The 27,249-nt window shown below is 41.9% G+C and overlaps 1 protein-coding gene across 1 annotated transcript in view; it reads left to right on the top strand.

Annotated features, from left to right (window-relative positions):
• Positions 1 to 27,249, top strand: part of AOAH (acyloxyacyl hydrolase) — a 194,556-nt gene that overhangs the window by 94,406 nt on the left and 72,901 nt on the right. The window contains exon 12 of the mRNA XM_052639026.1: positions 15,992 to 16,083. Coding sequence (XP_052494986.1) covers positions 15,992 to 16,083 — 92 coding nt within the window. The remainder of the gene's footprint in view (positions 1 to 15,991; positions 16,084 to 27,249) is intronic.

Raw genomic sequence — 27,249 nt, forward strand, 5'->3', positions numbered from 1 at the left:
AACTAAATCATGGCAAGAAGCAACTGCTGATTCCAGAGCTAAAGGACAACAGGAGGAAGAGTTATTACCAGAATCCAGAGGGAGGGGTGCAACTAGTGCTTGGACTACTGCACAGCCTGTACTTTCACTGCTGAAGCCACGTGGACCAGCTGCCTCTGAACCACTGAGGAGTGCAGAGAGGAGACGGAAGCAGCAAAGGAGGCTGGAGGCTAGAGGCTGCTGAAGAATGCTGACCTCAGCTAAATGCCGGAAAATAGTTCCTCCTCTCCTTCTCCTGACCTTCTTGTCCATCTCCCACCTGCACCTCTCATTGGCAGGGAGATGCAGAGGAGTCTGGGAAGAGTAGTTTGCAGAGTCCAGCCCCATAGCACAGAGCAGAGAATAGCGGAGTGGGCTTGGAGCCCAGAAGCCATTGGTGTTAAGTTGAGTACAGGTGACTCAAACCCTTTCAGAACAAGTCTGAAATCCATTCCAGCCAACACTGGGCACCAGAAATCAGGGATGTCCGAAGAGGCTGAAGTACAACAGAAATCATATCTGTTGGCTCAAGGCTGGATGATTGGCAGGAAACAGCTGTCAGAGGCGAGTAGTGATTATTCAACCTTGTGGGTCCCATGGAACTGGAGGCCTGGCTGGTGGTCGGCATAACCTCGACCCAGTGGAGCCTCATTTATTCAGGTTCTTATTAACCTAGGACCTGCCTCACCCAGGGAGCCCACCCTTCCCCCCTCACCACTGGCTGCTATTCACCAAAGGCCAGATCATCACCTCAACTTTCTTTAGGAATCCTTTCCAAAATGGCATGAAAAGGGTGAACAACTGAAAGCTGTCTTTAAAAATGAAGCTGTGCGACCTTTCTCCAACCTTCTGCACAGACAGAGGTTCTGAGTTTGGATTCTGTACCACTGACTGTGAAACTTGAAAGTACCCACTGACCCCTAACCCCACCCTGTAATCCCTCATGATCTGGTGTCCCACCAGGAACCATAGTGGGATCACCTCTTCCAAAGTGAACATTTGGCTCTGTGGCCTTTCTCAGGGTCTGACAGTGGGGATGCCTATTAATCAGCCAAGACCCGTCAGGATCCCCCAGCGTGCTTGATGCCATTCCTTTGCTATACTAACTAGTAAGTCATATTCTGGGAAGAGCAGTTAAATGCTGTAGAAAAACAAGCTTTCATTGTTCATAGTAGGCCATTCTGCCCTTTAGGAGACTAGTCGATTTATTTGCTTCTGTCTCCCTATAAGACAGAAAAGTCTTCTGCAGATGCATCACCCATCCCAACTGTGCCCATCAAAAAGACTCACAGTCATGGACATCTTTCTTGCACTAGTCCCTCTCCCCTCCTGCTCATGCCATCCCCTAGTAAAGCAGTGTGGCACCCAGGAGGCCTGTTTACAGCTAATTAGATTAGGAGAGTGTTCATCTGGAAAGATATTTATAGTTCAATAAAGAGAGTGTGAAGAATCACCCTCGTTGTTACACAGAAACAAAGGGTTCTAAGGCTCACTCTGCCAGAGACAGAAAACCCTGCCCTCTTCCTCTTTAAAAAAAAAAAGAAAACAAACACATACACACCTTAGCATCTCTCCAAGATGTCCTCAGCAGTCAGGTTCAAAATGAGCTTTCCATATCACACAGAAGACCTCAGCGTAGAAAGATTTCAGAAGCAAACAGAGAGCAAATCTGAGAACACTTTCATGCTGTCTTATTTTATTTTCTTTCAAAGGAAAAACAATCACTGCTTGAGTTGTTTTGTTGACAAAGTAGGGAAGGTAGAGAGATCATCAAGGCTAGTAATAGAAGCTGCCCTCCTGCCTCTTCCCCCATCTGCTTGAAAATTATTTCCAAAATATTAAATGCTGTGTTTCACTGAGCCAGAATTGCATGACGGGCTGGGGATTGGTGGGGAGAGAAGAAGAAGAAATGATTTCGAAATACAATTTCCCAAATGTTTATTTTGCTGGCGAAGACTGTTGCCTGTACTATTATAAAATCTTCGCACAACCCCTGGCAGGCTGTTGTCTGTAGGGTAAGTATGTGCAGATTGAATTTCGTGCTGTGTCAAGGACAAAATGAATCCTTAATCTGGCTGCAGAAAATGCATATTCACCCGAGAGCAAAGCAGCTCCAGTCTTTCAAGCCCCTCTGCACTTCTTTCCTCTCTTGGAGATGATTTTGTAAATCAAGCTAGTCTACCCTTTATTAGCCCACAGACAAGAGAGCCGGTATCTGAGCTCTCACCCTGCCTCTCACTACCCAGCCCTGCCTTCGCTCTCTTGATTTATCAGTGAGCATAAAGCTTCCATTAAGCATAAAGGCTGATTTTCATGGTGCATAATAAAATATGGAAATTCTACCTCCACTAACTTCATGTCGACTCCAGAACTATTAAGAGTTAGAGTACTTTTAAAATTATTTTTTCAGATGAGGAAAGCTGTTGTCTAATAAAACTGGATAAAATTACATTTTCTGCTCCTCAGACATCTTAAAAGCTGATGGATTAAAGATGCTAAACAATGAGGAATGAAGCCCCAATCCTAGTTATTTCTCATTTATTCTGTCAGGAAAAGAGAGTTCTGTGTACCATGGCTAATCCTTTTCTCCAACAGCAATCAGGCCACATGAGAAAGAATGTTCTTCTGTTCCCTCTCCCCGTTTATGGGCACAGGGCAGACGGGCTGTTGCTTTCAGTCCTGATCAATTCAGTGCCCCTTTCTTCCTGCTCAAGGTGAGCATCTGTGTCTCTTACGTGACAGCAAAGTCAGGTTTTCTTGCAGACTCATGCCTCTGAAATCATTGATGATCTTAGCCCGCTATGCCTTCTGTAAGGATTAAAAAGACACAAACAGTGGTTGTTTTGAAAAACTACAAGAGGAAATTATTTTAAGCTCCATACTTCTGAAAGGCATTTATAATTACTCAGCCCACATGCCTGCTCCCCCGGCATGTTCGATAGAGACCTCCACAGAGAGAGGCAGCATGAGTCAGGAAACACCTGTGCAATCCAGTGTGTTGCTAAGACCAGAGAACAATCCTTGCCCTCCAGCTCATTATATCTTCCATTTTGCTTCACTCTCCCTCAAGTTTCTTGGCCATAAAATAGGGTTCATGGTAGTGATGCTTCATAGAGGAAACACTTAGAATCTCAAATCCATTGGCATGGGGGAAGAAGACAATTCTAGCATTTAAAAATAATTCTGAGTGGTTGGAATTGATCGCTATATACCATTCATTCACTGGTTCCTTCAAATAGTTCCCTCCATGCCTCTCCTGGGGATTACCCAGCCCAGTCCTTGCCAAGGGCTGGGAGTCAAGTCTGGCTTCTGTGTGATTTTCTGGGGATTTCCTACTTAAGGCAATGACTGGAGGATTGGTCAGAGGTAGGAGCTAAACCATCTATTCTAGAGAATTATGGGGAGCATTATGAAATACAAGGTCCATAGAAAGTGTCATACTGAGTGAAGTAAGTCAGATAGAGAAGGAGAAATATCATATGACATCCCTTATATATGGAATCTAAAAAGAAACGATACAAATGAACTTACTTACAAAACAGAAAGAGACTCACAGAAAATGAACTCATGGTTGCTGGTGCATTGGAGGAATAATTAGGGACTTTGGGAAGGTCGTGTACACACTGCTATATTTAAAATGAATAACCAATAAAGACCTATTGTTTCGCACATGGAACTCTGCTCAATGTTATGTGTCAGCCTGGATGGGAGAGGGACTTGGGAGAGAATGGGGACATATTTATGTATGGCTGAGTCCCTTCTCTGTTCATCTGAAACTATCACAACGTTGTTAATTGGCTATGCTGCTGCTGCTGCAGCTAAGTCGCTTCAGTCGTGTCCAACTCTGTGTGACCCCATAGGCGGCAGCCCACCAGCCTCCCCCAGTCCCTGGGATTCTCCAGGCAAGAATATTGGAGTGGGTTGCCATTTCCTTCTCCAATGCATGAAAGTGAAAAGTGAAAGTCAAGTTGCTCAGTCATGTCTGACTCTTAGCGACCCTATGGACTGCAGCCTACCAGGCTCCTCTGTCCATGGGATTTTCCAGGCAAGAGTACTGGAGTGGGTTGCCATTGCCTTCTCTGGTTAATTGGCTATACCCCAATACAAAATGTTTTCAGTGTTAAAAAGAAAAAGAAAAAAATTAAATACAAGTTTCAAAGATTCTAGAAGCAGAAAGTGAAGATGGTATCACCAAGAATTTAAAGCCTAGCTGATAAATAATCCAAAGGAAAGTAGATCAAGAAGAACCAAAGAGTAAATATACACAATGGACTATTACTCAGCCATTAAAAAGAATGAAATAATGCCATTTGCACCAACATGGATGCACCAAAGATTGTTATACTAAGTGAAGTAAGTCAAAGACAAATGTCATATGCTATCAGTTATATGTGGAGTCTAAAAAATGTTGTATTTACAAAATACAAATAGACTCACAGACATAGAAGATGGACTTATGTTTACCAAAGGGGATAAATTTAGTAGGAGTTTGGGAGTAACATATAAACACTACCATATATAAAATATATAAACAACAAGGACCTAGTGCATAGCACAGGGTACGTGCTAAGTCACTTCAGTCGTGTCTGACTCTTTGCCCTTTGGACACGTAGCCTGCCAGACTCCTCTGTCCATGGGATCCTCCTTTGGAGTGGGTTGCCAGGCCCTTCTCCAGGGGATCTTCCTAACTGAGAGACTGAACCCAGGTCTCTTAAGTCTCCTGCATTGGTAGATGAGTCCTTTACCACTGGCCCCACTGGGAAGCCCATAGCACAGAGAGCTATATTGAATATCTTGTAAAAGCCTATTATGAAAAAGCATCTGAAAAATAATATGTATATGCATGTAATATGTATATACAACTAAATCACTTTGCTATACACCAGAAACTAGCACAGTGCAAGCTGACTATAATTCAATTAAAAAAAGAACCAAGGAGGTCATGATTTCACATTGATAACATATTAGCCAGAAAAAAAAGGAAGGGTAGGTCATCCCTTCTTAAAAGATTACTTATTAATCAAGCAGGGTATAGGCTCAGCTACTGTGAAAGAATCTCCAAATTAGTGATTTACAATGGAAACATACTTTCCTCTCATATAATAAGGAGTGATGAGAGCTGGAGGAGGGTACCTCACAAAGGAAGGTCAGAGCAGTCAAGAACGTCAGGATTTAGCTAATGCTTGACCAATAACAACAACTGGTTAAAGGAGGAAGGAGAAGGAAGAGCTTGTGACAAGCCCTGAGGTCCAAGGGGCTGCAGGTGGTTGACTGGTGGGAGAGAGGACCAGGAGAAGAGGCTGGGGCAGTGGGTGGTGCCACGTGAGGATGGTGTCGAATAACTGTAGCAACCTGTAGAGCAGCCTTTCCGAAATCTGGCTAGTGACTGCAGCCATTTAGGGCACTTTTGAAAAATAAGGATTCTAGGGCCCCAGCACAAACCTACCTGAACAAAATCCATGTTTTAAAGAAGCTCCCCATGAGATTCTGGGATACACTGCTGAAGATGGTGGGGGAGTGTGAGGAGGCAGGGACCCTGGCCGCAGCACTGACTTAAGTTGGAAAGATAGAAAGAGAGAGGTTGTGTGACAGCTTCTTGGGCAAAGGTGAAACAGGGGAGAGAATGAAAATGAGAGCACTTTTGTGACTGAGCTAGTGGGATGGAGAGCGCAGCTCAAGCCTGCTCGTTAGGTGCCCAAGTAACGGCTTTCCCTCTCCTCACCTCTGCAATTTGACTGTGGACTTTGGGCTTCTTCTAGAATCTAAGGCTGGATGTTGCCTCTCGAAAGAGGAAAACTACCCCACCCCAGACAAATGGCAGCCTAACTGCTTCAGAAATGACCAAACCTTTAGAAAATCCAGTGATGGTATCTGAAGACTGGACTTTTACGATATTCATTCATTGTTATCTGTTCCTGGCCCTTAGAGGAGTTATTTTTTCTGTTTGTGAAAGAATTTTTTTCATTGGCCCCACAAAAATTGATTTGCAATTATCTTTGTGTAAGAACATGACATTTTGACCTCTTGTTTTCTCACTGTTATGAATTTGGATATAGTTCTCCAGTCCCTCTGGAAATGATGATGAAAGTGAAAGTGTAAGTTAGTCACTCAGTCATGTCCGACTCTTTGCAACTCCATGGACTATAGCCCACCAGGCTCCTCTGTCCATGGAATTCTCCAGGCAAGAATACTGGAGTGGGTTGCCATTTCCTTCTCCAGGGGATCTTCTCAACCAGGGATCAAATCCGAATCTCGTGGATTACAAGCAGACTCTCTACCAACTGAGCCACCAGGGAAGTTACAAAATGGTGATGGAAAGAATTTAATTCTGTGTGAAAAGTCCAGCTACACAATGCATTTTCACTGGATATGCAGCACTTAGATAAACACATCCCTCCATTCATTCATTGAATAAATCAATCATGGGGTTAGAGCTTAAACAGTAATTAATAGAAAAGGGAAAAGGAAAAGACTACAAGGAGCTGATGAGATAAAAATTAAAAAATAAAAGAGCTATTTTCAGGCAAAATGATGAAAAATTGTTGCCTGCCATACTGTCCTCTTTATATTTACTGGTCATATTTGCTAGAATTCTATGTTTGACTATATCTTCACTGCCCCCCTAAATTTCTGGACTGGCATAGGGTTAAAGATGAAATGCTATACCTCCTCCCTGAAAATCACTTATTTAGCTCAAGTTAAAGTTTAAATGTTCATTGAATAGATGTCATCCCAGGAGCAGAGAAATTATTGTTACTGATCTCCTTGTATATAGTATGTTATAGGCTGCTGAATTTAGAGGTAATTTGCTACATAGCAGTAAGAAACTGGCAAACTTGGTGTTTGGGGTTGGTTGGGGAGGGTGGTTTACTGGTCTTCTGTGTATATAATATGATGAATTTAGCTTTGTGATTTTTCCATATGACATTGTTGTTGTTTAGTTGCTAAGTTGGGTCCAACTCTTTGCAACCCCATGGACTGTAGCCCACCAAGTTCCTTTGTCCATAGGATTTTCCAGGTAAGAATATTGGAGTTGGTTTAGCCATTTCCTTCTCCAGGGGATCTTCTCAACCCAGGGATCAAACCTGCACCTCCTGCTTAGCAGGCAGATTCTTTACCACCAAGCCACCTGAAGCATATGGCATAGCTAATGTTTAAACTCTTTTTCCCCTACCCCTCTTTGACTGGCTTCCTCTTACTAACCTTACAGGGCTTACATTGGATAACACTTCTTTTAAGATTCCTTCTCTAAATATCCACATGTGGAATAGGTATCCTTTCTATTACCCTGACCTTCTTTCTTATCAATACTACTAACAGCTAACTTTTATTGAGCATTTACAATTCTAAACTTTAGGTGTAGATTATCTTTTCTAATCCTCTCAACCTTCCAGTGATATAGGTGCTGTTATTTGTCCATTCTATAGACAAGGGACTGAGATACAGAGGAGCTAAGCAAAGTCTTCCAGGTTACCCAGCTGGGAAGTATTTATTTTCTGAGCCCCTCTAGGCAGAATGCCAGGCTGGCACTTGCTGTGTTTCTCAATCTCTCTCTCTCTTTTTTGTCTCTCTCTCTCTACTATTTAATGAATGATAGGACCACAGGGACTTTGACAATAGACTTATCCCACTGCACATGAAATTCTAAAGTTCGCCAATCTAACTCAAAGCTACACTACATTCTTGAAGTTGTCTATATAAAAGCATTCACTGAACGAACAGTGCTGCTTGCTCTGGTTAACGCCTGCAACTACAGAGGCAGAAACCCAATGAAATGTCCTCTCCTTGTTCCCCCACAACTTCATCTGTCAGGTCCCTCTGGAAGATAAACCTCCAGAGCAGCAGAATGCCCTGTTCTTTCCCTGTGGCTGCCTTTCCTCGGCCTGCGTCAGGCCAGAACAGGCCCTGGGAATGTGAATAGAGTGTTTACAGAGGTGTCTATGTAGGGTACACATATAATTACAGTATTTATCTGCAAAATACTCATTCTGCATTCTTCATAAGGTATGCATGCCTTCCATAAAAGAGACAGAGGAGGCAACTCTAGAGTTATGTATAGATTTCTCAACTTTTTACCTGAAACAGTGTCTGAGAGACCATTCCTCAGCAGGAAGCTTCATTTCCAACAAATCCAGCTAGCCAATGCTGTGATTCTAGAAGATCTGGCAGCTTAAAAAAAAAAACGAAAGGACCAGATACAAGAAGGCTGTGAAAAGCCATGTCCATGGAATTCTGCAGGCCAGAATACTGGAGTGGGTAGCCTTTCCCTTCCCTAGGGGATCTTCCCAACCCAGGTATCAAACCCAGGTCTCCCCCATTGCAGGTGGATTCTTTATCAGCTGAGCCACGAGGGAAACCCAATAATACTGGAGTGGGTAGCCTGTCCCTTCTCCAGCGGATCTTCCCAACCTAGTAATAGAACCAGAGTCTCCTGAATTGCAGGCAGATTCTTTACCAACTGAGCTATCAGGGAAGCCCCTGTTCCACCAGAACCTGGGTTCAAATCCCAGCCCCTACTATTTACCAGCTCTGTGATTTGGCAGTTGTCCAAACTCCCTCTAAATTCTGTTCACAGTAGTTTTTCTGGGCCCTACTGCCCAGTGTAAGGGATTCATTGACTAACAGAAAATACAGAAATCTCCCTCAGACTGGAACCAGTGATGGGGGCGGGGGGTGCCATTTAAGAGGCCCTTTTTCAGTATCTTTGATTGGGATAAAGCATGGTTACTTAATTCACTGCTATTCATATGAGACCTGGGTACTTGTTCATTTTAAGAGGTAATCTTCAGCATCTGATAATGGTAGTTGTTCAAAAAGCATGTGTGGAATAGAGAGAGGAGAAAGAGAGGAAGAAAAACTAATCCCTGCCTCGCAGAGTGGTTCCATGAGGTTGAACAATTTTCATAAGTTTCCTGTCTCAGTGCCTGGCACGTAAGGAGAACTTGAGATTTGTTCCCTTTCCCACTCTGGTTTAAAATGCAAAAGTTATCTGGGAAACAGCACATTCAAGCACCAAAAATGGGTGTACATTCATTTATAGGGTTTGTTGACTTTTAAAAATGCAAAGTGTGAGAGTTGCAAGTTAAATTTTATTTGGGGCAAAATGAGAGACAGCATTTCAGATAGCTCTGAGAAACTGCTCCAAGGAGGAAAGGCAGGAACGAGTATACAGAGGAGCTTTGCAGCAAAGAGCCGGTAGTCAGAACATCATAAGATTATTGTTAGTTAAAGAAAACCAGATATTCCAAGTTAAGGAATTTAGCACTTTTCTATGTATGGGAAGATGTAAGGGTCTGGGCTCTCTAAAATCTTTGTTTTGACATGCGCCTCAGCTATCTGGGGCTGTATCCTGTGTTTTCACATCCTGCGTTTCCTCAGGGCTCACCTGAGGGAGTGGTTGTAGTCTGATGGTTGCTAGATGGCAGGTATTCTAGTCCTTCCTGAGTTTCCTCAGGGCTCACCTGCTCGCAAAGGAGAGCTGCAGTAACTGATGACTGTGAAATCCCTGTTTACTGGTATGGCAGGAAATATTCCGTTTCTCAGATTTACGCACAAAGCAAAGCCTAAAGAATGGGACCAGAAGAAGAAAGTGTGTGAGCGAGTCAAGGAAGACCCGTAAAGTTTCATAGATTCGGTATTCCTGTAAGAAAAAGCCACTAGGGTTGTGGGGGGGGGGGGGGGGGGGGGGGAACGTGCAAAGGAGGGGCAGTGAGGAAGGACCTTCCTGAGAAGGCAGGAAGCAGTTCAGTAGCACGGTGGGATTGAAAGGCGTAAAGCAAGGGGAAAACCTCACCTATGCCACCTGCAGGACAGATGAAAGAACGGCAGACCAAACAGGACCGGGAGCCCCATAGTCTCAAATGCTAAACAGATAGAGCTGTTGTCTCTGATTCCCAGGTCTTGAGACTCTCACTCCATTATGAAAAGACCAACAACAAACTTGTTTTCTTTGAGAGTTTAGTTCCTGGGAAATAAATTTTTAAAAAGACTTAACTGTTGATGATATATCTTTGGTATCTTTTTCCAATAACAGTTAGCTACTTTGATTTCTCCAAGTGATTTTGTACTTTTCAAAAATAGTTAATTTAGGTCTAACTCAGTTAAGAGTTTTTTGTTTTGTTTTGTTTTGTTTTTAAAGAATACACTGTGCAAAGCCTTGCTGGATGGGGAGGGCTCAAATGTAAACAGTAAAATAAAGGTAGCAAGAACATTCCCTTTGTCATTGAAAGGCAGGCAGAACCAGATGTATGGGTGATGGATGCCATTATTCTCTTTCTTGCACATAAGGTGGCTTTATGAAATGAAAATATAAGTTGCTTATTGAAGCTAGGGCTTAAAATATTCCCAAACCCAAAGTATTATACATACTAAAATTAATTAAAATGAGAACCAGTGAGGTTTCTCAGAGTATGGAAATACACACAAAGTAATGTTAAGTGAAAATATTATACAAAAATGCTATACACCTGCCAGTTATGATATAAAACATTTTTATGTCATTGATAAAGTCAGAAGAAAATTTGAAGCACTGCAGTAGTTGATTTAATACTCACTGAGTTTCTGGTGCTGTTTACAAGTTTGGAAATTTTTTCTTGGTAAATATTAAGTCTTTCCACGTATGTGCATTTAAGGTACACTTAAGATGAGTTTCCTGAGAACATAATGCTCCAGCGGAATAAGCAAGAGTTGATGAGGGAGATCTTAATTTGCATTTTTCCTGCCTTAAATGCCTGAAATATCTTGAGTATAATGTTGCGTGAATAAGGCTTTTAGTGTTTAATGTGATATGACTTAAACATTCTCTTTATGCTAGGGTCTATAAAACCTTTGCTATTAATGGCTGTTACTTTTCATTTTTATCTACCAAATTTACTAAGGAAGAAAAAAATATGTGAGGTTTCCATTTGTCTGCTCAAATATTTTCTATTATTTCTGGCAATAAACTTTATTCTTCTTAAAACCAGAAACAACCCACTTGGAAAGAGAGATGGTAGGTGATCCATCCTCTAAATATGATGCTGTCTTGATCCTCCCAACAGTCTTGTTGAAGTACATAGGAGAATAGTCAGTGATATCAGAACTGGAACACTAGTAAAGCTATATTTTCCTTATTTTTGCACAGCTAGTAGTAGTAAAGCCTTGCCATAACACCGTAAATGAAGTCTGAAATATTACACCAGGAAAACACAGATTTGCATTATTTCAAGGTTAATCAAGTAACCAGGATATGCCTATACAGGTGACCTTCCTGGGCTTTTCAGGGCTCCAGCTGTGGGATGCACACATATCCACCCTGATCCCAGTGCCAGTTCAGCACCAGCCGCTGTCCACTCCTGATGGGGATAATTCCAGGACTGGTGAGGGAGGGCTTCCTGGAGAGCAGCAGAGTCCAGGATTCTCCAAGGTAGTTGAGACCATTTTTTTTCAGGTTGATCCAGAGAGAACAACTGGGATAATACTGGGGATTGGAGACCATCCTCCCTTCTCAAGATAGGTTTGCTGGCCATTTCCTCACCAGTCCTACCCCTTTCTCAACATCTTTTCTGCCTCAACCAGGAGGATAAAATTTTTTTTACCCACCTCTGATTGAGAATGGGAGCTGCATGGAGTATGGAACCCATTTGCAGTATGTCATATCCAAACCATGAAATTGTACTGAATTTGTAGAGTCAGACATCAAAATCAGATCTCCTGATTCCAAGAACAGACTCCCTCCCCTACTCTACTAGCACACTTCAGAACTACCATCCTTGAAATTATTCTTCCAGGTTGTAGAGGATAGCAGACATACCACCCTATGTTTGAAGAGTTCTTGCCTACCATCTTCTTCTAAAGGGAAAGCAGACCCACCCAGAATCAGAAGTTCAGTTCCATACTCAGTTTTCAAAATCTGGGGTTTTCATTGTGCAGATGACTGAAGAAATGGTGATAGAGTAATGTGGGGGTGTATTGTGTCATTCTTAGAGTTTTAATGTGTTTTTACAGGCTGCTAACTTACTTAGCACAGCTCATAAATTCTGCCTGCATTTCACAAACCACTTGCTTCCTCACTATCTTAACACATCTTATGAGTTTCATCCACTCTATTTGTTTTTCTTGTCTTTTCCAGTAGAACTGAATATTCTCAAATCCTACAGCAAACATATATTATAAGCAGAAAGACCTAGGGTAAAAATAAGATGAAAAAGCAGAGAAAGAATTTTATTTTAGTGTCAGGAGAAACAGAAACTAAAAGAGAGAGTAGCTGAGTCATGGTAATGGTGGAGTTTAGAGCAGAAAGTGGTGGGGGCTTCCTGCCAAGAGGGGACAAAGTATCAGTTGCTGGAATTCCATCGACTGTGGAGACTTACTGGGAGCCTCCATGAGTTAGTGTCTGCTCCTTTGGCACTGCTAAACATAACCAATACAGTTTTATTCCAAGAAGCCATCCTTCCCAACCACCTCCCACCCCCTTCCAGCTTCCACTTGTGCTGGAAATCTCACTCAGAATAATAATAATGCTGGGGAACTTGGGATTGGCATGTGCAAGGAGGAGATGACTGAGGAAAGGGGAGTGAAGGAAGTTCACAGAACCACGGGGAAAAGTGAAGGACACCATGGGATAACCACTGTGTGAATATAGTTACTACATGACTTACTTTGAGAAGGGTTTATATCTTGGACCCTCATGAAAACTATAAGCAAAATGTCCAGCCGTGTCATCATTTCCTAGGGCTACCACAGTACAGCACCACAAATTGGGTGGCTTAAAACCACAGAAATTTATTCTCATACTTCTGTAGGCTAGAAGTTGGAGATCAGGATATTAGCAGGATCATTCCTCCTAAGGGATCTGAGAGAGAATCTGTCCTGTGCCTCTTTTCTAGCTTCTGGTGACCACTGGCAATCCTTGGTATTCCTTGGCTTGTGAAAGCATCACTCCAGTCTCTGCCTTCATCATCACATGGCCTTCATCCAGTACCCATGTCTCTTCTTCCTCTTCTTATAAGAACCCCTAATACCAGACCACCTGACCTGCCTCTTGAGAAACCTATATGCAGGTCAGGAAGCAACAGTTAGAACTGGACATGGAACAACAGACTGCTTCCAAATAGGAAAAGGAGTATGTCAAGGCTGTATATTGTCAGCCTGCTTATTTAACTTCTACTCAGAGTACATCATGAGAAATGCTGGGCTGGAAGAAGCACAAGCTGGAATCAAGATTGCTGGGAGAAATGTCAATAACCTCAGATATGCAGATGACACCACTCTTATGGCAGAAAGTGAAGAGGAACTAAAAAGCCTCTTGATGAAAGTGAAAGAGGAGAGTGAAGAAGTTGGCTTAAAGCTCAACATTCAGAAAACGAAGATCATGGCATCTGGTCCCATCACTTCATGGGAAATAGACGGGGTAGCAGTGGAAACAGTGTCAGACTTTATTTTTTGGGGCTCCAATATCACTGCAGATGGTGATTGCAGCCATGAAATTAAAAGATGCTTACTCCTTGGAAGGAACGTTATGACCAACCTAGATAGTATATTAAAAAGCAGAGACAGTACTTTGCCAACAAAGGTCCATCTAGTCAAGGCTATAGTTTTTCCAGTGGTCATGTATGCATGTGAGAGTTGGACTGTGAAGAAAGCTGAGCGCAGAAGAATTGATGCTTTTGAAGTGTGGTGTTGGAGAGTGGTCTTGAGAGTCCCTTGGACTGCAAGGAGATTCAACCAGTCCATCCTAAAGGAGACCAGCCTTGGGTGTTCATTGGAAGGACTGATGCTGAGGCTGAAATTCCAATACTTAGGCTACCTCATGCGAAGAGTTGACTCATTGGAAAAGACTCTGATGCTGGGAGGGATTGGGGGCAGGAAGAAAAGCGGACAACAGAGGATGAGATGGCTGGATGGCATCACCGACTCGACGCACATGAGTTTGGGTGAACTCCGGGAGTTGGTGATGGACAGGGAGGCCTGGCGTGCTACAGTTCATGGGGTCACAAAGAGTGGGACACAACTGAGTGACTGAACTGAACTGAACTGAGTCATACTGGACTAGAGATTTTATCCAAATGGGGATTCCCAGGTAAAATACAGGACACTCAGTTAAATTTGAATTTAGATATGCAACGAATTATTTTTTAAGTGTAAGTATGTTCCAAATATTGCCCAAGACATAATTATACTAAAAATTATTCCCTGTTTAACTTAAATTCAGTTTCTTTCATATTCATTTTTTTAATTGTGGTAAAATACACATAACATAGAATTTATCATCTTAACCATTTTAAACAATTTTGTCAGTTCAGTTCAGTCACTCAGTAGTGTAGTGTTAAGTATATTCACATTGTTGTACAACCAACCTCTGTAACTTTTCATTTTGCAAAAACTGAAACTCTATATTCATTAAACAGCGATTCCCACTTCCCCTTCCCTTAATCCCTGGCAATCACCGTTCTACTTTCTGTCTCTATGAGTTTGACTACCCCTAATACCTCAGGAAAAGACCCTGATGCTGGGTGAGATTGGGGGCAGGAGGAGAAGGGGATGACAGAGGATGAGATGCCTGGATGGCATCAGTGACTCGATGCACATGCGTTTGTGTGAACTCCGGGAGTTGGTGATGCACAGGGAGGCCTGGTGTGCTGCGATTCATGGGGTCGCAAAGAGTCGGACACGACTGAGTGGCTGAACTGAACTGAATTGAATACCTCATATTCAATCCCTGGTTAGCAACTGTGCACACACACAGGATACCTCATATAAATAGAATTATGCAAGAGTTGTTTTTTTTTTTTTTATAAACTGACTTCTTTTACTTAGCATAATTTCCTCAAGATCCATCCATGTTGTAGCATGTGTCAGAATTTCCTTCTTTAAGATTGAATGGGGTTCCCTGGTGGCTCAGATGGTAAAGAATCTGCTTACAATGCAGAAGACCCAGGTTGGATCCCTGGATCAGGAAGATCCCTTGGGGAAGGGAATGGCTAGCCACCCCAGTATCCTTGCCTGGAGAATTCCATAGACAAAGGCAGGCTACATTTCATGCGGTCATCAGTCAGACTGAGCAACTAACGCTTTCACTTTCGCTTTAAGATTCAGTAGTATCCTATTGAATATGTATACCACATTTTGTTTATAGAATTCAAATTTAACTGAGCACTTGCATTTTTATTTGCTAAATCTGGTAAGCCTATTCCAAACACATTATTCTAGATGAGCTTTTTCTAGGAATTAGACCAGAGGAGGGGTTTATCCCGGATATCATCTATACTAAGGAACAATCAGGAGACATAGCTAGCAACTTTCTTTTGTGATTTTGCACAAGTCATAGAATGTGGTTCAAAGGAATTCTAATTTAAATTAGAATTAGAATTCCATGTCAGGAGTTCCTGAACAGGAAGCTGTGCAAGAGTTGCAGGAGTTCTGTGAAGCCCTCAAAATCACAAGCCATGTTGAATATATGTGTATCTTCATGAGAAAAGGAACCGTAAGATTTTGCAAAGGTGTCTAAGAACCCCCACCCACCCAAGGATGTCAGGAGACACCATCCTAATAACTGAAGGCATAGCTGTGAACTCAGGGAAGGCATTTTTGCTGGAGGCTTGAGTATTATTAGTTTTCAGACGATCAATTTTCTGATTACCCCACCTTAAAAATGGAGAAAATCTCAGAAATTAACTAGTTGAAAGTTTACCCATGTGCTGAAGCATCTCTCTCAAATGAGGGATGAGTATGAGATGCCATGCTTCTACATCCTTCACAGGAGCTGAATGGAAGCCAGTTTAAGTGGATGCTGATCTCTGTGAATTTTCTGATGATGGTTAACCTTAAGAGGCATATGCTTTAAATGCAAAGTCCCTTAAAGAGATTAACAAAGTGAGAGAGAGAGAGAGAGAGAGAGAAAGAGGCAGAGGGCAATGCCTGAGCAATAGACAACCTTACTCCCTGTTGAAAGCTAGTGACCATTTTGATAATTACTACTTTGTTTTTCCTTTAGAAATCCTTCTTCAATTTACCAATAGCTCTTACCAACGAGCTTGACTGGCCCCAGCTATCAGGTACTACTGGATTTCTGTACTCCACCACCAGGTATGTATGTCTGCACACCTTCAAACATGTCAATGTGTCTATGTAAGAAACAATAGGAGATGGGCTTTGTTCCCAAGATGTTAAAATGAGAATCATTAGAAATTGCTTCCGGAACACAAGTGACACAACAAACCCACCATTGACATAGGGTCTGCCTTGTGATGGAGTATCATGCAAATTAAATTCTATCTGTGCTGGCAAGGAAAGAGCACTCCTGCTCAGGGGCTCTAGAGCTGACCTCTGATAAAAAAGACTCTAGCACACCACTGAATTTTTCTAACTCAAGAGACAAAGTTGACTTTCTTATTTACACTCATATACATACATGAACATTTTAAAGATAATAGGCAAGTCTCAAAGTCCTAGAATCATTCTGGCCCTTATGCTCTGAAGTTGAAAGTAGACATGATGCATGGCAAGTCTTAAGTGTCACACAGACCCAGCATGCTCTGTATCCCTGGGTGTTGACTCGGGGCCTGGGAACAGCCAGTGCCCCCCTTCCTTTCTGCATCTATTCTGTCCTCAGACCAGGGGGTTTCTCTCTGATCAATATGAAATCCCACTAGTTCCCAATCCTATTGCAGTTTCCACCCATCGTCCTGTCAGAACCCAGCAGGCAGACAGATCCTCCTTAGAAAGTCAGAGAGGTAAAAGGGAGAGAAAAAGTTGTGAGTCTTCAGACACAAATGGCTTATAATTCTTATAAAGGCTTTGCAGAGAGATTCTGACTGCATGACACAAAGGAAGGAACCATCTAGCTGTGGCCTATGTGAAAATCATCTCTATCCTGAGCTAGTCTATGCTGACCTAGCACCTTCTTGTATTAGGCTGTATGTTGCTATTTACAAAACACACTCTGTTCACAGAACTTGCTCTACGTTGACTCTAAGCACTGTCCTTATCAGCTTTATTTCCAAGAAGGTGCACACCCTGGCTGGTTGGCCACCTGCCCTGTGAGGTTTTTTCTCTCTATATTTGTGGGGGCCCAAGGAAATGGCAACCCACTCCAGTACTCTTGCCTGGAAAATTCCATGGACAGAGAAGCCTGGTAGGCTACAGTCCATGGGGTTGCAAAGAGTCGGACACGACTGAGCGACTTCACTTCACTTCAAGCTATCTGGTTGTCTTTCTCTTCGTGTCTAGTTGCCACCTGTTTCTGTGTTTTCTACCATATAGCTACAATGACAAAGAATATATTTAACTCCTTTTGATAGAAAACAGAATTCTCTATCTGGAATAAGAGTTGCAGTGGATCCCTATTAAGCAAAAACATAGCAGCAGCATGATGGTCCCAGGGTGTTACCATTCAGTATGTCCCTTGCAGCAGTAGCTTCTGTTAAACCACCTCATATACTGTCATGCAAATTATTTTTGTTGTTGTTTAAAAGCTAAGTCACGTCTGACTCTTTGTGACCCCATGAACTGCAGCACACCAGGCTCTTTTGTCCTCCACTATCTACCAAAGTTTGCTCAAATTTATGTCCATTGAGTCAGTGACACTATCTAGCCATTCTATCCTTTACTGCCCCCTTCTCCTTTTGCCTTCAATCATTCCCAGCATCAGGGTCTTCTCCATTGAGTTGGCTTTTCACATCAGGTGGCCAAAATATTGGAACTTCAGCTTCAGCATCAGTCCTTCCTAAGAATATTCAGGGTTGATTTCCATTAGGATAGACTGGTTTGATATCCTTGCTGTCTAAGGGATCCTCAAGAGTCTTCTCCAGTACCATAATTCAAAAGCATCAGTTCTTTGACACTCAGTCTTCTTTATGAATCACAGCTATGAGTACTAATAGAAAACACATTGCTTTGACTGTATGTACTTTCATTGGCAAAATGATGTCTCTGCTTTTCAATACACTGCCTAAGTCTGTCATAGCTTTTCTTCCAAGGAGCAAGCATCTTTTAATTTCATGGCTATAGTCATCATCCACGGTGATTTTGGTGCCCAAGAAAATAAAATCTGTCACTGCTTCCACTATTTGCCATGAAGTGATGGGACCAGATGCCATCATCTTAGTGAGAGAGTCAATTCCTAGGCAGGTTGATAAGAAGTCCAGGGGTCCCCAAGGAAAGAGGGGTCTGGAATTCTCAAGGTGGAGGAAAGGACAAACCTTTTTTTCCTCTACATTCCTTAGGATTATATAACAATAATGTATTTTGCTTGAGGACAGTTTCTGGAAAAAAAAAACCTGGCTAATCCTGTTATCTTAAAATGTAAATTATGGGTGTGAGTCTAGTAAGGTCTTTATAACCTCCATAGTTCATTAGGCACTCTATCTATCAGATCTAGGCCCTTAAATATATTTCTCACTTCCACTGTATAATCATAAGGGATTTGATTTAGGTCATACCTGAATGGTCTAGTGGTTTTCCCTATTTTCTTCAATTTGAGTCTGAATTTGGTAATAAGGAGTTCATGATCTGAGCCACAGTCAGCTCCTGGTCTTGTTTTTGTTGATTGTATAGAGCTTCTCCATCTTTTGCTGCATAGAATATAATCAATCTGATTTCGGTGTTGACCATCTGGTGATGTCCATGTGTAGAGTCTTCTCTTGTGTTGTTGGAAGAGGGTGTTTGCCATGACCAGTGCATTTTCTTGGCAAAACTCTTACTAGTCTTTGCCCTGCTTCATTCCGCATTCCAAGGCCAAATTTGCCTGTTACTCCAGGTGTTTCTTGACTTCCTACTTTTGCATTCCAGTCCCCTCTAATGAAAAGGACATCTTTTTTGAATGTTAATTCTAAAAGGTCTTGTAGGTCTTCATAGAACTGTTCAACTTCAGCTTCTTCACCATAACTGGTTGGGGCATAGACTTGGATTACTGTGATATTAAATGGTTTGCCTTGGAAATGAACAGAGATCATTCTGTCATTTTTGAGATTGCATCCAAGTACTGCATTTTGGACTCTTTTGTTGACCATGATGGCTACTCCATTTCTTCTGAGGGATTCCTGCCCGCAGTAATAGATATAATGGTCATCTGAGTTATATTAACCCATTCCAGTCCATTTTAGTTCACTGATTCCTAGAATGTTGACGTTCACTCTTGCCATCTCTTGTTTGACCACTACCAATTTGCCTTGATTCATGGACCTGACATTCCAGGTTCCTATGCAATATTGCTCTTTACAGCATCAGACCTTGCTTCTATCACCAGTCACATCCACAACTGGGTATTGTTTTTGCTTTGGCTCCATCCCTTCATTCTTTCTGCAGTTATTTTTCCACTGATCTCCAGTAGCATATTGGGCACCTACTGACCTAGGGAGTTCCTCTTTCAGTATCCTATCATTTTGCCTTTTCATACTGTTCATGGGGTTCTCAAGGCAAGAATCCTGAAGTGGTTTGCCATTCCCTTCTCCAATGGACCACATTCTGTCAGACCTCTCCACCATGACAAGCCCGGCTTGGGTTGTGCTGCGGGCATGGCTTAGTTCCATTGAGTTAGACAAGGCTGTGGTCCTAGTGTGATTAGATTGACTAGTTTTCTGTGAGCATGGTTTCAGTGTGTCTGCCCTCTGATGCCCTCTTGCAACACCTGCCATCTTACTTGGGTTTCTCTTACCTTAGGCATGGGAGAAATATCAATAACCTCAAATATGCAGATGACACCACTCATGGCAGAAAGTGAAGAGGAACTAAAGAGCCTCTTGATGAAAGTGAAAGAGGAAAGCAAAAAAGTTGGCTTAAAGCTCAGCATTCAGAAAACGAAGATCATGGCATCTGGTCCCATCACTTCATGGGAAATAGATGGGGAAACAGTGGAAACAGTGTCAGACTTTATTTTTGGGGGCTCCAAAATCACTGCAGATGGTGATTGCAGCCATGAAATTAAAAGATGCTTACTCCTTGGAAGAAAAGTTATGACCAACCTAGATAGCATATTGAAAAGCAGAGACATTACTTTGCCGACTAGGGTCCGTCTAGTCAAGGCTATGGTTTTTCCAGTGGTCATGTATGGACATGAGAGTTGGACTGTGAAGAAGGCTGAGCGCCTAAGAATTGATGCTTTTGAACTGTGGTGTTGGAGAAGACTCCTGAAAGTCCCTTGGACTGCAAGGAGATCCAGCCAGTCCATTCTGAAGGAGATCAGCCCTGGGATTTCTTTGGAAGGAATGATGCTGAAGCTGAAACTCCAGTACTTTGGCCACCTCATGCAAAGAGTTGACTCATTGGAAAAGACTCTGATGCTTGGAGGGATTGGGGGCAGGAGGAAAAGGGGACGACAGAGGATAAGATGGCTGGATGGCATCACTCACTCAATGGACATAAGTCTGAGTGAACTCCGGGAGTTGGTGATGGACAGGGAGGCCTGGCATTTTGCGATTCATGGGGTCACAAAGAGTCGGACCAGAGAAGGCAATGGCAACCCACTCCAGTACTCTTGCCTGGAAAATCCCATGGACGGATGAGCCTGGTTGGCTGTAGTCCATGGGGTTGTGAAGAGTCGGACACGACTGAGCGACTTCACTTTCACTTTTCACTTTCATGCATTGGAGAAGGAAATGGCAACCCACTCCAGTGTTCTTGCCTGGAGAATCCCAGGGATGGGGGAGTCTTGGGGGCTGCTGTCTATGGTGTCGCACAGAGTTGAACACGACTGAAGTGACTTAGCAAAGAGTCAGACACAACTGAGCGACTGAACTGAACTTATAACCTCCAGACATTCTTTTGATTCACTGTAATAACTAATTAAAAAGTATATAACTCCATTGCTAACACTAGTGAGGCGGCACTCTTTCTGCCCCTTCTGATGTCTATGTCAGAAACTTTCTCTATCTCTTATATACTTTAATAAAACTTTATTACACAAAAGCTCTGAGCAATCAAGCCTCGTCTCTGGCCCCAGATTGAATTCTTCTCCTCTGGATGCCAAGAATCCCAGCGTCTTTTGTGGTTCAGCAACAACCTTTCATTAGTCTCTTTATTGTTGTGTTTTAAGCCAGATTTTTCACTCTCCCCTTTCACCCTCATCAAGAGACTCTTTAGTCCTTCTTTACTTTTTGCCATTAGGGTGGTTTCATCTGCATATCTGAGGTTGTTGATATTTCTCTCAGCAATCTTGATTCCAGCCGTGATTCATCCAGTTCAGCATTTTACATGATGTACTCTGCATCTAAGTTAAATAAGCAAGGTTACAATATACAGCCTTGATGTCTTCCTCTCCCAATTTGAACCAATCAATTGTTCCATGGCTGATTCTAACTGTTACTTCTTGACCTGCATACCGGTTTCTCAGGAGACAGGGAAGGTGGTCTGGTATTGCCATCTCTTTAAGAATTTTCCACAGTTTGTTGTGATTCACACACACAGTCAAAGGCTTTAGTGTAATCAATGCAGCAGAAAGAGATGTTTTTCTGGAATTCCCTTGCTTTCTCCATGATCCAACAAATGTTGGCAATTTGATCTCTGGCTCCTCTGCCTTTCCTAAACATAGCTTGTACATCTGGAAGTTTTCAGTCCATGTATTGCTGAAACAAACCTAGCTTGAAGGATTTTGAGAATCATACTGTTCATGGGGTTCTCGTGGCAAAAACATAGTGGAGTGGGTTGGTATATTCTCCTCTGGTGGACCCATTTTGTCAGAACTCTTCACTATGAACTTTAGCCTTGTGTGGCCCTGCATATCATGGCTCATAGCTCCACTGAGTTATGCGAGCCCCTTTGAATGACGACAAGGCTGGGATCCATGAAAGGATTGCAAATTATTCCTTCAGATAACCTATGCTAGGCCAGTCTCCTTTAAAGAACAAAGGGTTATGAAGTGTGTAAAAATCACTAAAGAGAGATTGGCGTTAGAATGAGGATCCTCTTCTGGCAGAACCAAAAGAATAAGTAGAACATTGACTTAGAAGCAGTGTTTGTGAGAGATGTGGCAGCTGCTTCAGGCATTTTGAGCAAATGTTCCTTTGGGTCCAAATGCTTATCAATATAGGATGAAATTTATGGATTTCTCTATTCAACTGGATCTCTGGAAAGTACCTCTTGCCTCACCCTTTGGATGTTCACAGTGTTATTTTGAAAATGTACCTTTGAAAGCAAAAAAATGTCATTTGGAAGAGAAGGTGGTTGTTTTCCTTTCTTTATTCTGTCAAACCCCCCACCTACTCAAAATGTAATGTCTCCTTTATGAGATGAAAGTAACTCTAATTGAAATTACATGCATGCATTTAAAGACAACATAACAACTTAGTTTTATAAATCTTTACATCACTCAGTTGAATCAACATTAATAAAATCTGTTCTCTTGACTCTCAGGCTTCAGAAAATTCAAAAAGTAATATCCCTTAAAACTATGTGCTTTCTGAAAGAAACTGAGTAGGTTGAAGGCAAAAACAAAAAACGAGGCTGGCAGCTTAGGGGCTGGGAGCCTGACAACAGGAGAACTCTAGAAGCAAGAAGAAAAAACCATTTTTTAAAGATTAAAAATAGTTATTTGTGTTCAGAACACTTTAAAATGCAACGAATGTAACAGGAAAGTCCTATTTCAGTTAAAGAAGCCAAGGCCCAGTAACCCGTATAGAAGGATATAAAACAATACCAAAACTTCAGGAAGGAAGAACTTCTTGCTTAAAAGCAATGTATTAATAGATGAGGGATATTAAGAGATACAAACTTCCAGGTGCAAACTAAGTGAGTCTCAGGAGTGAAGTGTACAGTGAGGAAAATATAGTCAATAATTACGTAATCACTTTGTACGATGATAGATGGTAACTAGACTTATGGTGATCATTTAGAAATGCATAAAAATATTGAATCACTATGTTGTGTATCAGGAACTAACACAGTGTTATATTCAATTATATTTCAAAAAAAAACTCATAGAAAAAGATCAGATTTGTGGTTACCAGATGATAGGAAGAGGAGGAATTGGATGAAAACAGGCAAAAGGTACAAAGGTACAAACTTACAGTTATAAGATAAATAATTACTAGGGACATAATATACAAAATCATAAATATAATTAGCACTCAGTTCAGTTCAGTTCAGTCGCTCAGTCGTGTCCGACTCTTTGCAGCCCCATGAATGGCAGCACGCCAGGCCTCCCTGTCCATCACCAACTCCCGGAGTTCACACAAACTCATGTCCATCGAGTCAGTAATGCCATCCAACCATCTCATCCTCTGTCATCCCCTTCTCCTTTTGCCCCCAATCCCTCCCAGCATCTTTTCCAATGAGTCAACTCTTCGCATGAGGTGGCCAAAGTACTGGAGTTACCTATTATACACTATATATGACAGTTGTCAAGACAGTAAACCCTAAGTGTTCTCATCACAAGGAAAGTAATATTTTATGTTGTATCTATAAGAGATGATGGCGCTTCCCGGTTGGTGCAGTGGTAAAGAATCTGCCTGCCAATGCAGGAGACACAGGAGACATTGGTTTGATCCATGGGCTAGGAAGATCCCCTGGAGGAGGAAATAGAAACCCACTCCAGTATTCTTGCCTGGAAAATCCCATGGACAGAGAGCCTGGCGGCTACGGTCCATAGGCAAAGAGTCCAAAATGACTAAGCAACTGAGCACATAGAGATGATAGATGTTTACCAAAGTTATTGTGATAATCGTTTCATGATAGATGTAAGTCAAATCATTATGTTGTACATCTTTAACTTAAATGGTAATGTGTGTCAGAAAAAGCAGCATCTAAAATTCCAGAGCACTGTGAGTCCATATGGTAGAGTAGGAAGAAGTCTGTGTTTACAGATGAAAGAGTGCTGGTTCTGTGTGGCTGCAGGTAGAACACTTAGCATTCCTGGACTTCATTTATGTGATGAAGGGGCATTGCACCTGCTGATCTCTGAAGTTCTCTCTGTTATTCAAGTTTGGTTGCTGTTAGGGCAACATGACTTTTGAGTCCGTGTCCTTCTTTAGCTGCTGCTTGCATTAGAACCATTAGGAAAACTGCTGGGGAGAGATGCTCCTCCTTCTTGCCACCTCCTATGCTTTTTTCCAACCCTTAGCTAACTGTGGCTCATGACTAATTTTGTGGGTCAGAGTCTGAAATGTTCTAAGAACCAAATTTCTGTAGGGCCAGGGTTACTGTGCAACAGAAGTCGAGCTCATGCATAGTAAGCCCTGCATTAGGTGTTTGACCAGCTATTAATTAAAGTGGTTCTCCATTATTATCTTTTATGCATACTATTTTCTCCAAGCAACAGCCAGAGAGGGAAATAGGTGACTCCAAATCCTTAACAGAAATAATCACCTGAACCCAACACATCTAACGTGAGCATTTATGGTTAACCAACTCCCCTTCTGAAAGTGAGGCCAGAAGTCAAAGAAGTTCTGCCTGCCAGGGCTAAATGATAAAGAAGTTCTTCAAAGCTGGGAGGCAGAACCAGCTGGAAGGAAGAGCAAGGCAACAATCACAACTTTTTTTTTAAAAAGTAAGAAACTGCTGTTAGCCTTAAAAAGTTATGAAAGCCAGGGCCTCCCTAGTGGCTCAGTGGACAAGAATCTGTCAGTGCAGAAGACACAGGTTCAATCCCTGAGCCAGGAAGATCCCACATGCCACAGAGTGAGCCCATGAGCCACTGAAGCCTGCATGCCCTGGAGCCTGTGCTCTGCAAGAAAAACCACCACAATGAGAAGTCCCCACACAGCAGCTAGAGAGTAACCCCCGCCTGCCCAAACTAGAGAAAGCCCAAGCGCAGCAATGAAGACCCAGTACAGCCAAAAATAAATTTAAAAAGTCACAAAAGCAAAAAGAACCAAAAGCAATGACCAAAGTTACCATATCAAGCTAGAGAGATAAGAGTGAGGCCAGTGGGCCAACATAAATTGGTGCAAAGTAGATGGAATTTTCTAGAGTAGCTGTTGCTCCATCTTCTTCTGACTTAAATTTGCTATTTGGGCCAGAAACAAGGCAAACACATAGAAAGAAATAGACAAAGCCATTGTTATAAATGGCACAGTAATGCTATTCAAGGACATTTAAACACACATCTTTGATGAGAAGTGTCCTAGAATCTGAGTGTTAAAGGTTATCTATTCTCTCCAATCCAATAGACATTATATGAGAGAACAATTTTGAAAAGCAGTGTATAACTCCAAATCAAGTCACTTGGGGCATTAAAAACATAAAATTGGAGAGATGGGATTTGAAGCTAAGATTTGCTAACCTAATTTCCTGTTTGGAAAAAAAAAAGAAGACATGTACATACGAGGCACTAATGGGCTTAATAACCTTATTAAATCCATTATTCAAAAATTATATGTGATATAATTGCAAATGATTAGCCGTCTTATAATTATACTTTGCAAAACAAATAATTAGCCAGAGAGGTGGTAATCTGAGGTTGTGTGAGGCCAACTGGAGTAGGAGATAGACTCCATGAGGGATTTTCTAGGTGTGGTCCATGAACCTCTGAGGGTGGGTCTCTAAGACCCTTTCAGGGGATCCACAGGATAAGAACAACAATGCTAAGACAGTAGTTGTCTTTTGCCTGTGTAGCCATTTAACTGAGGTAAAAAAGCAATGGTGAGTAAGACTGCTGACATATGAGCATAAATCAAAATTGCACTAAAGCCATATTAATAATCATAGTGGTCTTCACCTCCACACCTCCTAGATTAAAAGAGAGGGGACATCTGCCCTTGAAAATGTCACCTATAAAATAGGAAAAAAAATATTAATTTTATTAAAGTAAGTACATGATTTTTAAGAATGTCATCTGATGGAACAGAAATATGCATAGAGCACTTCTGCTGCATAACAAAACATGATGTTTGGCCTAAAGAAAAGCACTTGTGTGAGGGAGTTGAAAACTGAATTAGTCAGTTTTTCATGGAACACCTTTTATTGAAAAAGACTGGAAAACAAATTATAGTTATTTAGACTTGGATATATGGCAGGTATTATAATCTACAATGAATGAAATGACCTTGTCACTTCAAGGGAAACAACTGACAGTGTTGGTTGCCAACCATAAAATTTGAGCTTTCAGAGAAAATTTAGAATTTTTGAAAAACTGTATCTTCTGCTATGAACTTGACAACTTCCTATTACTCCGAGTCCTATACATGGTGCTAGCAACAAGTATGAGTTTTCAATATTGTGTCATAAGGTGTTGTGTGTGGATGTGAGAGTTAGACCATAAAGAAGGCTGAGTCCTGAAGAATTGATGCTTTCGAATTGTGGTGCTGGAGATGACTCTTGAGTGTCCCTTGGAAAGCAAGGATATCAAACCAGTCAGTCCTAAAGGAAATCAACCCTGAATATTCATTGGAAGGACTGATGCTGAAGCTGAAGCTCCAATACTTTGGCCACTTGATGGGAAAAGCTGACTCTTTGGAAAAGACCCTGATGTTGGGAAAGACTGAGGGCAAGAAGAGAAGGGGGAGACAGAGGATGAGATAGTTGGATGGCATCACTGACTCAATGGACATGAACTTGAGCAAACTCTGGAGATAGTGAAAGACAGGGAAGCCTGGTATGCTGCACAGGGTCACAAAGAATCAGACGTAACTTAGTGACTGAACAAGAACAACAACATCATACATTGTATCAACATTTGGAAAATCTGCATAACTCAGTGAACAAATATTTTCTAAATGACTAATGTTTGATATAGGAAATCATGCCATTCAAAGGACAAGCTAGATCATTTGAATGTAACATGGTGCAAAAAGTCCATTTCAGATTCCATATGGCAACTAATGGTGGCAAGAATACACAGAAGAACTGTACAAAAAAGATCTTCATGGCCCAGATAATCACAATGGTGTGATCACTCACCTAGAGCCAGACATCCTAAAATGTGAAGTCAAGTGGGCCTTACAAAGCATCACTACGAACAAAGCTAGTAGAGGTGATGGAATTCCAGTTGAGCTGTTTCAAATCCTGAAAGATGATGCTGTGAAAGTGCTACACTCACTATGCCAGCAAATTTGGAAAACTCAGCAGTGGCCACACGACTGGAAAAGGTCAGTTTTCATTCCAATCCCAAAGAAAGGCAATGCCAAAGAATGCTCTAACTACTGCACAATTGCACTCATCTCACACGCTAGTAAAGTAATGCTCAAAATTCTCCAAGCCAGGCTTCAGCAATATGTGAACCGTGAACTTCCAGGTGTTCAAGCTGGCTTTAGAAAAGGCAGAGGAACCAGAGATCAAATTGCCAACATCCACTGGATTATCAAAAAAGCAAGAGAGTGCCAG

This window comes from Budorcas taxicolor, chromosome 4 (genome assembly GCF_023091745.1).
Source record: "Budorcas taxicolor isolate Tak-1 chromosome 4, Takin1.1, whole genome shotgun sequence".
NCBI classification, from domain to species: Eukaryota; Metazoa; Chordata; class Mammalia; order Artiodactyla; family Bovidae; genus Budorcas; species Budorcas taxicolor.